This window comes from Mercenaria mercenaria, chromosome 16 (genome assembly GCF_021730395.1).
Source record: "Mercenaria mercenaria strain notata chromosome 16, MADL_Memer_1, whole genome shotgun sequence".
In the NCBI taxonomy this organism is placed as follows: Eukaryota; Metazoa; Mollusca; class Bivalvia; order Venerida; family Veneridae; genus Mercenaria; species Mercenaria mercenaria.
In genome coordinates, this window is record NC_069376.1 from 59,006,711 (window position 1) to 59,021,561 (window position 14,851).

The window sequence follows — 14,851 nt, forward strand, 5'->3', positions numbered from 1 at the left end:
TCTCAAGGTCCTTTACCTCATTATTTCAGTGTCCTACCGAACATAACTTCTAAATGTAAGATTGTGTAATATATTTTGCTTTATATTTTAAATAAATATATTAAGTGTATACGTGTCAAGTTGAAATTCTAAAATTCTCAGTTCATATGCTTTGTATGGATGTTTATGCTTCATAAAAGTGGTAAATATTAAAATGTTATGGCAAATTAAGAGTATTCAATACTAAAAAGTATCATCGTTTTAATAATCATTATTTAGAGGATAGTATTCATGTATTGATCTGGAACTGCAGATAGACATTTTGTTTGAGGCATGGAATATAAAGCAGAACATCAAAAGAAGCACTTTGTTGTGTATAACAACAAACAGCCAACGTTAAATATGACACTTTAGCAAAGAGGTCAGGTAACAGACAATTTTAGTGCTGAAATTTTAATTTACGGTATTTTGTCACAATCCTGCATTCTTTTCCAGTTAAAATCAATTTACTTTGCCTTGTGATGCTAGAAATAAAAACGTTTCTGAATAATTCAAGGCCATTTAATTACGTAGTGGAGTGCAGCAACTAAAACAGTTATAAAAGTGTCTCTTTTTTTATCATTAAAACTTGTAGATCAAATGAAAAAAATGATCATTACATTTTAACTACTGTGTAAGATGCAAATGATGGCGTGACAAAAGTTCTTTTTTCCCTGTAATAGTACTGAAGCACGCTTTTAACTTGAAAACAAATAAAACTGCAGTTGTTCATTTTCAAAAGAAGAACTAACATATGTTCAATGAATTGAATCTCAATCAATTTTTGACAATATAAAATTAAGCAAAGATTAAAATGACCTATGTTTTAGCAGGAATATATTTACTTTACATGTACATAGATACCTACCTTCATGAAACAGTGCTTGTAATTGATCATTTGTACACAACACAAGAAATGAACTTTGAGAAAGAAAAATATTAAGTACGGTATCGTGTACATATCAAACCCTTCCCTTAAGTATAGTACAAAACCATGGTCATGAAAGCTGGGGGAGGGGGTGGGGAGAAATTTCTGGGTACGACATATGCGTAAATAAAGTCCACGTATTTTACGTTTTCACCAACTTACCAACTTATCAAGTACAGGAAAATTCCACTAATTTACGTTTGCTTAAGAATTACCAGATACATCCAAACAAAACTTCCAGTAACATTTTCAGTTTCTTTTAAACACGGCCATCCGCACAAGAAAGCGAAATGTTAGCAACCAAAACGAGAACATTCAGTTTTAAAATTGAGTGGTCATACAAATTAGGTCTAATGTGAAATGATGTAATGGTAAACGTTTATATTGCTTACTTAATCTAAGAATTTACATTGATTCAGAACATTCATGTTGCATGTACAATTTTAGCGCGCACATGTACATGTACTTAATAAAACGCTTTAGGAAATGTTGCGAAAAATCCTAATAATTTTCACAATATTTTCTACTCAACGATTTTTATCAATTACAGGCTGTAGTATGAAAGAAATTAATTTGCTCATATTTGTTTTCACTTTGTTGTCAAAGACATTGAATATATTGGTAAAAAAATAACATTTCACTTCTTGTCTCTGTTACCGCTTTTGAACCATAAAATGTCTAATTTCAGAAATACACCACACACTAGTGAACATGAAGTATAAAACACGGCTAGTTGTCACATCAGTAGTTACAGCAACATTCCTGTTGTATGTATTATTGTTTGCTGAACTCTCAGCATACGATGGAGTAAAGGAATGTAATCTGTCAAAGGTAGGATAAAAGGGAGCGACATTTGATATGTTTTCAAATAACATAAAAGGTATCTTAAATCTTTGGTATACAGCATTTCATAACAATCATTTTCAAGAAGGTTTGTTTTAGAATTATTTGAATTTCAAACATATTTGAGAAATAAACTATGTCCAGTCATAGAAACATTTGTGGAGTTGACCTGTTTTCTTAGGTTTGAAGTTCTCAAACCATAAGCAAGTTAGCTAGATGACTAGAATTAAACATAAACCTGGGGCAAAGGTGCCGACTGAGAAAAATGTTTTAGCTTAATGGGTACCACTGACGCCACGATCCATGCAGTATATCAGCTTCACGTATATACTAGATTGAAACAGATATTAGTCCTACTCTAAGAATGTTTCTTCTTCATCAGCCTAAAAGTACTATTTATGTCGAAAGTCGCAATCTTCGTACTCAACCTTTTAGCAGTCTTTAATGAGTTTGAGAAGAGAATTAGCCTTATTTTTATTCTGTTGCTTTAAGGATACGCTCCCTCCGCGAAAATTCAATAACAGCAGAAGTGCAGACTTCAGTGAAACAAACATTGACACCAGACAGAAGGACCGGGATACATCGTTCTCAACAAAGACACTGATGTATAACGATGCGGTAGAGAGGTACATGCATACCTAGTACATTGGCATTCTTATAGTAACTGGCGGCTATATAATTGTTTGCCTATATATCTGAAAAAGAGGCATAGCAATGAATTTGGAAGATTTCATAGGACTGTCGCCTTCTGAAGGTCATAGTTATATCACAGCATAAGGTCAAAAGTCAAATTAGTGCATTTTTTTTTTGTTAAAATGGCAATAATTTGACCATCTTGCTACTTTTGGATATAAACTTTCCATTTTGGTGATAATTATGAATTTAAGGAGTAAATCAAATAATTATTTCGAGGGCTTAGCGCAAAACTATTGTATCTTCTTCTTTATTCATATACAACTATACAATAGCTTTTCACTAAGCCCACGATTTGTAAATTTGCCAAATTTGAAACTGTAAAAATTATAAAGAAATGAAATATCAGAACTAAATTAAGCACTTGATGATAAATAACATATAATCATAATGTATTATTTAACTTATGGTGTCTAGATTTAGACTGTTGTTATTCTTTTTGCTCTGTCTGCTGCAAAGTACATGCAATACATGGTTCGTTATGTTATTATAAAGGACTTCAAACAATATTTTATTACCTTTGCTTTAGTGTTGATGATATATCTAAACTGATTTGTAAAACACACTGGAAACTTGGGATTGCTCCACTTTGTGTCGCCTTGACTGACTGTACTCCTTGTTGCGTTTGTTGTACAGGTTACTGGACAGCATTGACCAGATCAGCGAATTTGGATACAACCGGGAATTACTTCAAAGGGAAAAGTTCACTGATATGGCTTTACAATTAGGCAGGGATTCAAGAGTTAAATCAAAGTTGTTACTCCAATGGGGCAGCCACGAAGAGTCGTAAATACCTACTATTTATATATAGAGACAGGGGGATTGATGATGATTTCATAGAATCTAAGCTACATGATTATGTTTTGTTTAATTTTCAAATCAATTCACTGTGTTTTTTTAATTTCACCTTCGTTAATTTTATAGTAGAATCAAATTCAAATCGAGCTATTGGCCAATTAAAGATTGAAACATATTTGAGCCGCACCGCGAGAAAACCAACATAGTGCGTTTGCGACCAGCATGGATCCAGACCAGCCTGCGCATTCGCGCAGTCCGGTCAGGATTCATGCTGTTCGCTTTCAAAGCCTATTGCAATTAGAGAAACTATTAGCAAACAGCATGGATCCAGACCAGCCTGCGCGGATCCTGACCAGACTGCGCGGATGCGCAGACTGGTCTGGATCCATGCAGATCGCAAACGCACTATGTTGGTTTTCTCATGGTGCGGCTCATTTTTTAGTTGAAGAAAATGACAATGGTTTCAAGACAATATAAAGCGAATGATCTGTTTGAAATGATTTATTTTTGCAGAGAAGAAGGTGATAATCATTTTGTAAGATTCCACCATAACATTCGAGCGGGTGCCCTTTATAATCCCGAAGATCCGCACATCGACGGTCTCCTGAAAGACATGGCTACAGAGAAAATTCAATACGTCGGTAAAACGCCAACAGTGTTTTTTGCTTGGTTTACGATATGTAAGCCTGTTTTGAACCTTGTAAAATGGTCATGCAATAGGAAATAAAACGGAAAAGGTTAAATGGTTGACTGCGACAAATTACTGGGATCATTTCGGTGATAAGGAATAAAGTGTGTTCTTATGAGATTGCAATGTTTACTAATTAAAAAACATGGTAATAGATATTATTGTTATATGGACGCATTCAGTAAGGTCTGCACGGTTTTTACTGCATAAACATGATATTCAAAAAAGAAAAAGATTGTGATCACTTTAACATTTAAGCAAATCTGAACTGTCAATAATGTAATAATCTAACTTTTAACATTTTTATACAGCCGTAATCAAAGAAGGTACAGAGCTGAAACTACTTTTTACATATCGTAAAGGTGCCAAGGCAGTCTTTAAACCCATGAGGTATGTATTATAATGACATACCTACAATAAAATATGTAATTAATTATGAATATCACCAGTAATTACTACTAATACGTACTATAGGTTTGTATCTTGCACAATATTATTAAAAGAATAGACAGTCACCTAATATTAATAAATGAGACGTGTTAATGTCATAAATAGAACACTAAAAACTTCACTGCATAAGTTATTTCTTGTGTACTGTTGTCTGGACTCCCCATAACAGTAACACAATTAATATGAATAACGTACATGGTTGAAAGTGACAAAACTTTAGTTTACGATTATTGCTATGTTTGTATGTTTTAGGTGGGCAAGAGAAGTGGAGACACAACCGGATCATTTCTATTTCAATGATTATGAGCGGCATAATGCTGAGATTGCAGCGTTCCACTTGGACAGGTGTAACATTTTTATATATCTGATTAATAACAGAAGAGAGTTTTGTTTCAGATGTTTTTACAGTTCTGTAGTGCTTTGAGCTTTAATCTAAGAGTAGATAATGCAACTGTCAAAAAAAAAAAAAAAAAAAAAAAATAAGTAAATACAACAATAAAAAGAATTTGCATTGTAATATGATTATAAAAACACAATTCTCAAAGTTGCATATGAACTTATACTGTCGGAGCCTGAACGGGCGATTATCAATCTGAATAGATTGCAACAAAATGAGATAAACTTTACCTGAAAAGGGAATTAAAATATAAAGAAATTTATTTTGTTCACTTAAGCAACCTAAATTGTGGCAGCCTCACTATGATCAAAGCCAATGTGATCCGATAACATATCCTCCTTGAATGGCTCACAATTGCCTTGCATCTAATGTGGCTATAATTATTGTTATGAATAACACAATTATAGGTCATATGGCGACTTTCCAGCTTTGATGGTGGAGGAAGACCCCAGGTGCCTCTCCGTGCATTATTTCATCACGCGCGGGCAGCTGGGTAGAACCAGCGACTTTCCGTAAGCCAGCTGGATGGCTTCCTCACATGAAGAATTCAACGCCCCGAGTGAGGCTTGAACCCACATCGGTGAGGGGCAAGAGATTTGAAGTCAGCGACCTTAACCACTCGGCAACGGAGGCCCCTTTGGTATGAAGAAGAAGTATATCAATTCTGTTCGGTTCTGTTATTTGTCAAAGGTTTGTATATTGATTAACAAAGATTTTACTGAACCCGACATTTTGATACCTCTCTCTATGGTTGTTACTATATAAATTCATGTTAGTAATTAAAGTGGTGCTTTCAAACCGTGTATTTGTACATAGCATCTATTTCAACAATTGTTTCATCTGTTTTAGATTGACAGAAGCCTTGTGTAACTTTAAAACATGACAATGAAGTAAAAGATCCATATATAAAAACCTAGTTTGCAAAGTCATGAATACTGTCAGGAAATAGTTTTGTAACTCATCTTATACACTGTATTTGACATTGTCTTAAAAAAACATAGAATATGTTATTACATACTCGTTTCTATTTCCCGTTAAGTTACTCTGGTACCGGAAACGTCAATATTTTTCCATACACTGACGCCTGAATTTCATATCGGGTGCGTGACGTAATTCAGTGTGTATTGTTGCACTATTTTTTCTATTTAGTTCAGTATTGTCAATCCTATTCAGGCTATTGAACATATTTATGATATTTACATAATATTTATACGTGCAGATGCGTATGTAATAAAAAGGTTATTATCTTTGCATCGGGAAGTATGCACTCGTTCTTCAGCGGAAGAATATTGCGCTCCTAAAGTCGCGCAATATTTCCGCTGAAGAACTCGTGCATATTTCCCGATACAAAGCTAATAACCTATAAATATAATCTCCATTTTGTTATCTGGTATCTTGAATATGTGTTTAAGTTGTTAAATATTTGCCTAGTATGAATATTTTATTTAGTTACTAAAGGATCACTTGTTATGAATTAAACGCGTTTATTTTCGCATATATGTACAATTATACCAATATTTCGATAAACGTCTAAGGTGTCAAAAACAAACAACAACAACAACAACAAAAAAAGACACTGGAAATGGCTTAATTGTTAAAACACCAGGGCATTGGCCTTTTATCCAAAAATAGACGAATAAGATTAAACATGCTTCTAATTCAAAACCGTTTCCTTCCACGCGAAGAAAGCTGCTAAATTAATGTATTGGTCACTACTGTCATATGTAGGAATAGTATATCTACACGTACATGCAAATATTTAGCAATCCGAAATTCCAGTACATCTCTGCAGTTCTCTCAGTCTACACAAGCATTGTTTGTATCTCTACATTTATACTATGATATAAATTAAGATGATCGGGAAATAATTCATGCACGCCGATAAAGGTGGAATCGTACAATTCACAAGAAGGCATCAAATTTAACCCCGTTTAATCCTTCCTTATGTTCGAAAGATAGTAGGGGTTAATATGAATGAGGAAAGTTTGATAGAAGTCATTCATGATTAATATATATATATGAGCCGTGCCATGAGAAAACCAACATAGTGGGTGTGCGAACAGCATGGATCCAGACCAGCCTGCGCAGTCTGGTCAGGATCCATGCTGTTCGCTAAGTTTCTTCAATTCCAATAGGCTTTAAAGCGAACAGCATGGAGCCTGACCAGACTGCGCGGGCTGGTCTGGATCCATGCTGGTCGCAAACCCACTATGTTGATTTTCTCATGGCACGGTTCATATATAACTTTTTAAAATATAAATCCGAAAACGATTTTTGATTATGCAACTTATTCAGAAGCTGCTGAAAGAGATATTTGACCATTTTACGATTTGGATAAATTACTTCGCATGACACCATATAATATAAGCTACTGAAGAAGATATTTAGCCATTATACCATACAGATAGCATGCAATTTATTTAAAAAATACACAATTTTAACGTATCTGCATGTATGTGATTAGTTTTGAGTTCTAGCATGTTCACTATTAACTTTGATATTTTAAAAAAATGACAATGTTATATAAATGAGCGTTCTATGTTAATTATGAACATTATACTACTCTGAAATTATCTAAAATAACTTTTTTTGTATATCTTTGATTGTAAGATTAATATAAACACATTTTCAAATATCTTCAGAGTTTTGGGGTTTTATCGTGTTCCACCGGTGACAGGTCGATTTCTTAGTGTTACAAAAGACTTACTGCCTCTTGCTGACAAAAAATTCAAAAAGACGTTTTACGTATCTCCAGGTATGTTAAATCGTTGTAAATATTGGCGATATTTGATCAGTGTTAACAAGTAGTGATTGTCTAGTCTTAGCAGACAGATTATTACACTTGGGTTTCGTGGGTGTTTTGGTGTTTTTTGTTTTCTTTCTATAAAAAAAGTAACAATATTCAATACTAACGAGCATGCCGATCTGATGATTACCGAATGATATTGTAGGAATAACGCTAGTTTGTTTTTCATGTTATGACAACTTCAGAATGCCGAGGGAGTAGTTGGTGCCCGAGCCCGGCATGAAACGAGTAAAAAGCTAAAAATGGATAATTTATCCTTCGACGTCATCAAATGTTTATAAAATGCACGGGAATGCGTGATTTGATTACGTTGGCGTCATTTCCTTTTGAATTATCAATTATAGGGACGCAATGCGTTTATGCTTGGTGACGGAACGCACACAAGACAAAAAGTAGTGTTAACAGCTTGTGAGCGCGAGGATCTCTTTGTTAATACAAGTGTACTCTCTATTCAAACAGTCCCGAAAAGGAATAAAAAGCAACAGTTGTTTGCTTTAAATAGGGCTAAAATTATCAAAAGAGAAAAGAAAACTTTCAAAGTGTTACATATAAAACTATTGTTGCAGCTGGAAACAATTGTTTTTACGGCTATTGCGACTACTATTGTGATAGCAACCATCCATTCTGCGGGAAAGGGGATGTTATAGAAGGTTCTATCATGGCATGGTTACCGGACGGACGGGATGCATCTAGGGACAGATGGTTTAGTCCTTTCAGGAGGTAACAAGTGTTGGTCAGTTAGCAAATTGGATTGCAAGCAGGTGTTGCACTAACAGCCAATGTACACTGTAGCTGTGTATCGTGCACAGAAGCATATTTTCTGAAGTTTGCTTTTAGTTACATAGCTTTACAAGTTGAAGCAATTGAACCTAGAAATTATGAACAGTATAATTGTCAATTTCGTAATTTCAATAATTAATATTTTAACCTGTTTAGTTTGAAATACCGTCATAAGTATTCTATCGCTTATCATGATATTTATATTTTTATAAAGATTTGTACTATTATTCATTGCAGGTAACAAATATTAAAACTGTGCAAAATATGATATTTAACTTGTAAAGGACTCGTTTCGCTTGCATTTGCCGTAATTCCATTATTGTATGTGTCAACTATACAGGTCTTACAGTAAGTTTAATAAAGCAGAATGGGAAACAGACGAAGGGTACTGCAGGAAGCTGATGAGGAAACAGCCTTATCTCTACAAAAGATTTATTGGTGATTTCATAGACTCTCATGTATTTGATTTCATTACAGGTATGTTAATAAACCTTTTTGTAAATGCTGGTATTGCCATCATAATGAAGTGACAAAGTTAGTAGTTGTGTTTTTATAATTTAACAATAATCGAAGTATTCAGCTATTATAAATGAGCAACGGTGTACAACTGGTATAAGGTTGGATTTGATTAATGCCCTATTATGACAGGATATACCGTCAGTCCTCCAAACACATACTCAAAAAGTGACGCATTGATAGCTAATTTAGCGGAGCCTTCTGTTCAACCCATTACGACTGGTATATTAATTTAGTATTATAATCACTGTCTATGTCTCATAAGTCAGTAGAAAATTTTAGTGAATTGGATCAGAGAAATTTAACACGCTGAGTGAAATTCAAACACTGTAAGGTCAGAGTTCAATTATAATAGAACGCTTAGCCATACTGTCGAACTGGAGTATATATTATACACTTACTTATTCTTCTCTTTATCATATGCTTGTTAAAATACTCACATACACTTTTTGCTAAATAAAATGTTACTTTTTGCATGCATTAGTTTAAAAATTTACTCTATCATTGTCCATGTCTGAAAAGCGAACCCAGGCGGAGGTGGCACATTTCAGTTGCACTACTAAAGGCAATATCACTAAATTGAATAGTGTTTACAAAGGCACATGAAGGTTCCGTTTCTAATTAAAGTCACTGCTGATTAGGGATTATAAAAGTTGATATGTAAATGTACATTTGATGTATCATAACAATTTGAAAAGAAAGTAGTTGCCTTTTTCCAATTTAATGTTCGTACTTTCAAATTATTATTGTTTGGCCTTTTTAATTGATTTTCGCATTATACTGTACTGTTACATAGCATGCATCAAATAGAAAGCAAGTAAAATACTATGAAAAATGTTATTTCCTTCAACACATACATTGTATATAAAAAAAAATTCCTATGTGGTAGTTTGTTTAACCTGCTTAAGTGAAAAAACCGCTGAAAATAATTAACTAAGTCATATATATGTCTCTTATACAGGAAATATGGACCGGCATCATGTGGAAGTGTTTCATTATCTAAGAAATGACAGTTGCCCCATCCATCTAGATAATGGGAGAGCGTAAGTGTACTATTTCTATGACGCCTTTCATCACATGCCGTAAACTCACATTTCAAATCCCGTCCCATCTATCTTGCAATCGCATTCATAGACGCAATACGTTATTCAGACTACTGTCACACAATTCACCAACTCACCAATATTTACCCAGACGGATATTTCCCTTTTAGAGATATTTATCTTGCCTATTGGGAATATTTTGTTATTGATAAGACTTTTCGCTTTTAAGTAGTCTGAATAATATCCGTATATTGCAAGCAACAAAAATCATTGCCCTGTTCTAGTTTTGCCATTTTTAAATAATTACAATGTTCTGGAGAGCATGACACTTATTAATTCAACAAAGAAACAAATATCACATGATATATTGTTTTCTATATTTTCAGATTCGGCAAAACTACGGATGACGAGTTTTCTATCATAGTTCCACTTCGACAATGTTGTAAAATCCGGAAATCCACTTTTTTGAAACTTGCAAAACTATATATAGGACCGGAAAGACTTAGTGAACTTTTAGACGATTCTATGAAATCGGACCCTGTTTATCCAATACTGTTACAGGGTCATTTAAATGCCGTAGACAGGCGTGTAGTTCATATATTAAGAATCGTCGCTGAATGTGTAGATCAAGCGAAATCAATTGACGCAGTAATAATAAATGATCCTTATTAACATTACCTGTCTTTGATTATATAACATTTATTTTTAACTAAATCCATAATTGACTGTTTGATCTTATTGACCATTTCGATACCGTTTCTTGGAATTAGTGTTTGACATACATAACTATATCAATAGCTAGTTAATATTTATCCGCACTGAGATTACATCATTTATACGTGTACATATATTTTAACAAGGCATAAAATGTTCTTCTGTATATTGCAAACAGCAACTGTTTTTATTTTATTATCATCATTATTCCAAATAGAACATCTTGGTAAATTAGATTATGCATTATAATACTTGGTAATATAGTCAGGTCGGTATTGTCCATGGTGCACAATAGCACTGGCACCAAACCAGAAAAAAAAAACAACATCATTTAATGTGTATTTAGCACATGTCATACCCCACCCGTATGTATAGAAAAACAACGGTGATGAACGGGGAAAATACAAGCCGATTCCAAGTTTAAACGCGGAGTTTCACAATTACGTGCTATTTATATTCTCGTAGTACATCTGTGTTAGATCCCAACACTTGCTCCAGTACATTCATATGACACGGCCATGTTCACACATGGTCCTAACAAGGACACGGTCATGTTCACACATGATCCGAATGAGGACACGGCCATGTTCACACATGGTCCGAAAGAGGACACGGCCATGTTCACACATGGTCCAAACGAGGACACGGCCATGTTCACAAATGGTCCGGACGAGAATGTGCAGTATTCACAGTTGTACAATAAAACTTATAATTATGTATGGAAATCGTTTTAGAAACGATTTTGAATGTGAAAGCATCCAGCAGTATACTTCTGGTTTTATAGTATTAATAATTATGTACTAACAATAAAAAACTGGCTGTTTTTAACAAACAACTGTAACTGCATAACATTAAATTATGAATGTAGCTCTATATTCAACGCAATGAAACGTATTAGCGTCTGATGGCCGTTTCACGCTTCTGTATAATCAACATTTACTACACAAAACTCATTTTGAAATTATTTCTGAAATGTCTGGGTTCTGCAGCTCTGAAATACGGAAATATCTTACATCCGAGGCATATACTAACACTTTCAAACAACATCAAAAAGAACTTTTTGAACGATTTTGTCGAAGTTCCAAAGAGCTCCATATACCCTTGCTCCGTTACGGACCCCTGTGGGATTTGTGTTTATTCCGAGTTCAAATATATTTTTGTAGATGAAAAGCTGACATGTCGTAATAAAGCCCAGGTGTTTTCAAATCGTTAGAAAGTGCACGCGCATACATTTAGAAGAGGTGACCCCTGCGCGTGATCCCTGACTATCGATCAATGCAAATGCGACTTTAGTTTTTAAGTTTAGCCGGTCTACTTTTATTTTCTTTACATCCGGAAATAGCTGAAGGTCGAGTGATGTCATTTTCTGTGTTGTCAGAAACATACATATGCCTGGCGAGACTGCATGAAAATGTGCCCGGTGTCCTAAGGATATGCAAACTTATTATATATTTTTAGTAAATTTAAATACATTTTGATATGAGGGTTTTATACACTTGAAGTAAATATTTAAAAATAAAATATTTTAGTGAAAGATGACCATTGGATATCATTAAAAAATCATATTAATGTTAAATATATATAAATATTTAAGCGAGCACGTGTAGTTGAAACTACGCTTGACATACCTCTTCAAATCAGCCAATCAGAATGTCTGTTTGAGGTATTCATGCAACAAATACCGTAAGTTAAAAGGTAACGAAAATTAAAACACACGGACTTACTCTGCGATTAGTAAAAATGACTAAAAGTGACTGTTACATCACTGAATATGAGTTATCAGTTCTGTACCGATTCGTTTCTAGTATTACTGCCGGACACGACCATATCTGTCATTATAAACGTATGGGAAGTTTTTTAATATATAAATCGCCAGTGTGCAATACTAGAGAGATAATGTACTAAGATAACTTTATCATGCAGTTGAATAGCACTGCGACTGCTCATTCACAGAACTCATTCGCATCCGTAGAGGTACATTTATCATATTTGAATAATCTCATTTCGTTTTTCAAATATTTTGTCTTGTAATAATAATTGCTACAATACTTCGCAAAGTCTTTTATTTTGGAACATGTGCATTTTTAAATATTTAAGTGTTTAAATCAAGTCACTATGTTCTCGTATATCTACGATTTAAGGGGACGCATACTTTGAAATTAGAAAAAAGTGGGTGGGGTATGATAAAATTTACCTGCAAAAAAGTACAAGGTTTTGGTACATGAAATGGATACTGTTTCAACTGTTATAAGTACACAAAGGATTGCTCACTAAAATAAAAATGAGAAAACTGAAACAAGAAAGTTATTGTTGAATTACATAAGACTTATTGTGTACATTCAAAGTCAACAATTAAGACGTTTTGGTGCGAAAATAATAGTGCTTCACCTTGTCCAAACATTTATCAATGTCCTACAGATTCTAATTTAAAGAAACAATGTGAAATATGGTCACTGTTTTGCTTTTCATTTCGCATAGATGTAAGCTAAAACACATTATTTAGTTTGTTTACAAAGTAGTGCATAAGAAAAGATACGGTGGTCAAGGAATGCCACATTCCAAAACTAAAAGAGTATATTCCCCTTAATACATTAAACATTTATCGTTACAGAAGTCTAGTGGCTTACAATAAGGGCCTAGAGATGTTGCCATTATTAATTTTTAACTTGGTATTCATGAACTACAATGCACTTAAATATGAAAACACATTCAACAAACTTTTGAAAATGTATTGTCTTAAAAATCCCTAAAGTAAGGTATGAAATTTGGTTGAGAGGTCCAATCAATGTGTATATGTGCAAAAGTAACATTCTAATCTTGTTCACAAAAGTTACTAATACACAGCAGGCAGTTCAATGATCAAAACTGGACGAATATACAGTTATCCTCACTTTAATGTCATTTATAATTTGTCCTTGAATTCTCCACCATACTTTTCATAACTCTGTTTGCACGAGTTGCACGAGAAAGCTGTCATTCACGTAAAAAAATGGGGTCAAATAAATTGTAAATGCAATATCATGTAAACGTAATTTATGGTTTATGCATTTCAAGATAAACTTTATCTCATAACGTAACGAACATGTATAATGTTGTAACAACAACTTTACTCACACTGATTTAAGTAGCAGTCGGTTTATAAGTGACTTTATTGATTCATTTTGTGTTTTGTTATTGTTGTCAAAAAGTATAACGGAAGTGCCTCACAACTGAAGCGGAAACCAGTTTGATGCGCAAAGTAGTCCAATGTAAGTAATATTTTTTGACAAATGTCCACAGAAATTAATAATGTTCTAATATTAAAGACGAATATCTGAATAGGATTCATTATTTGATAAGAAATTATAATCATCGACATGTTTTTTTTAAAAACACGTACACGTGCTGACACCTTAGTTGTCTCCCGTTGTTTATTAGGTCACAATAGCCTAAATAGTTTTCCCTATATATTCTATATAAAACTGACCTTTTTTCAAAGAGCTACCAAACATAGCTAGACCCATTTCAGAGAACAAGTCCTTACCTCATTTTAAAGAGTTATGATAAAACTGATATAAAATGAAGAGAAAAGTAGGGGTCATGTATCTTCTAAGAGAGATTTCTCTGGTCACATTTACTTACTGTAAACTGACATCAAAATCACACTGCTGTGACCTGGAAGTACTACTCATACTAAAATTGAGCTTGACTTCACCAAATACAACCTGCTCTCCCATTTGCCCTACCAAAATGTCAACAATACATCCACAATGAAATTTAAACAGAAACTAGCCTCAATTTAGACCTCTGTTGCCATGCCAAGTGAAAAATTAGTGTTCAAATACCTGGCAGCCATTACGCGACTAGACCAGATGGCTCCCACGCTGGTTCCTTTAGTTTAGTTAGGCCTTATTAGAGTTACCTTTCGTCCGGCGCAGTAATACATTTGCAATGAATCGCCGAGAAGTCGTGGGAAAATTAAAAACCATGTAAATAAACAAAAATTAACCACCTTTTCAAGATGAATTTCAAGTGATCGCCATTATGCATTTAACCCGCCTGGCCTGTGTAGCATCTTAGATATCTGTTCTAGGGTATTCATTGTGTAGAATGTCATGTTATGCCCTTGCAATGCTAATCCCACTCTGATTTTTTTTGTTTACATTTTTATCAATGAGAAATATGGCGTCCATTCCGA

The 14,851-nt window shown here is 33.9% G+C and overlaps 1 protein-coding gene across 4 annotated transcripts; it reads left to right on the forward strand.

The window, feature by feature from the left end:
- On the forward strand, nt 1–10,849 carry LOC123540747 (extracellular serine/threonine protein kinase FAM20C-like). 4 transcript variants are annotated; one of them, XM_045326005.2, is made up of 12 exons: nt 1–55; nt 1,635–1,777; nt 2,282–2,415; nt 3,119–3,268; nt 3,794–3,921; nt 4,280–4,358; nt 4,671–4,763; nt 7,458–7,570; nt 8,188–8,341; nt 8,742–8,878; nt 9,879–9,960; nt 10,347–10,849. In XM_045326005.2, exons 2-12 carry the CDS (start codon nt 1,658–1,660, stop codon nt 10,630–10,632), a joined length of 1,476 nt encoding a protein of 491 aa, XP_045181940.2. In that variant the 5' UTR covers nt 1–55; nt 1,635–1,657; the 3' UTR covers nt 10,633–10,849. The 4 variants fall into 4 exon arrangements, with proteins under 4 accessions (XP_045181940.2, XP_045181936.2, XP_045181937.2 ...); XM_045326001.2 differs by having other exon boundaries at nt 50–181; XM_045326002.2 differs by lacking the exon at nt 1–55 and adding an exon at nt 62–405.
- Nucleotides 10,850–14,851: the final 4,002 nt, after the last annotated feature.

Bases quoted from the DNA above. Each gene is read 5' to 3' on its own strand.
- LOC123540747 (XM_045326001.2), top strand. From the start codon at position 160: ATGTTTATGCTTCATAAAAGTG. The intron at 4,359-4,670 runs GTATGTATTATA...TGTATGTTTTAG, and splicing joins GCAGTCTTTAAACCCATGAG to GTGGGCAAGAGAAGTGGAGA. The intron at 4,764-7,457 runs GTGTAACATTTT...AAATATCTTCAG, and splicing joins GCAGCGTTCCACTTGGACAG to AGTTTTGGGGTTTTATCGTG.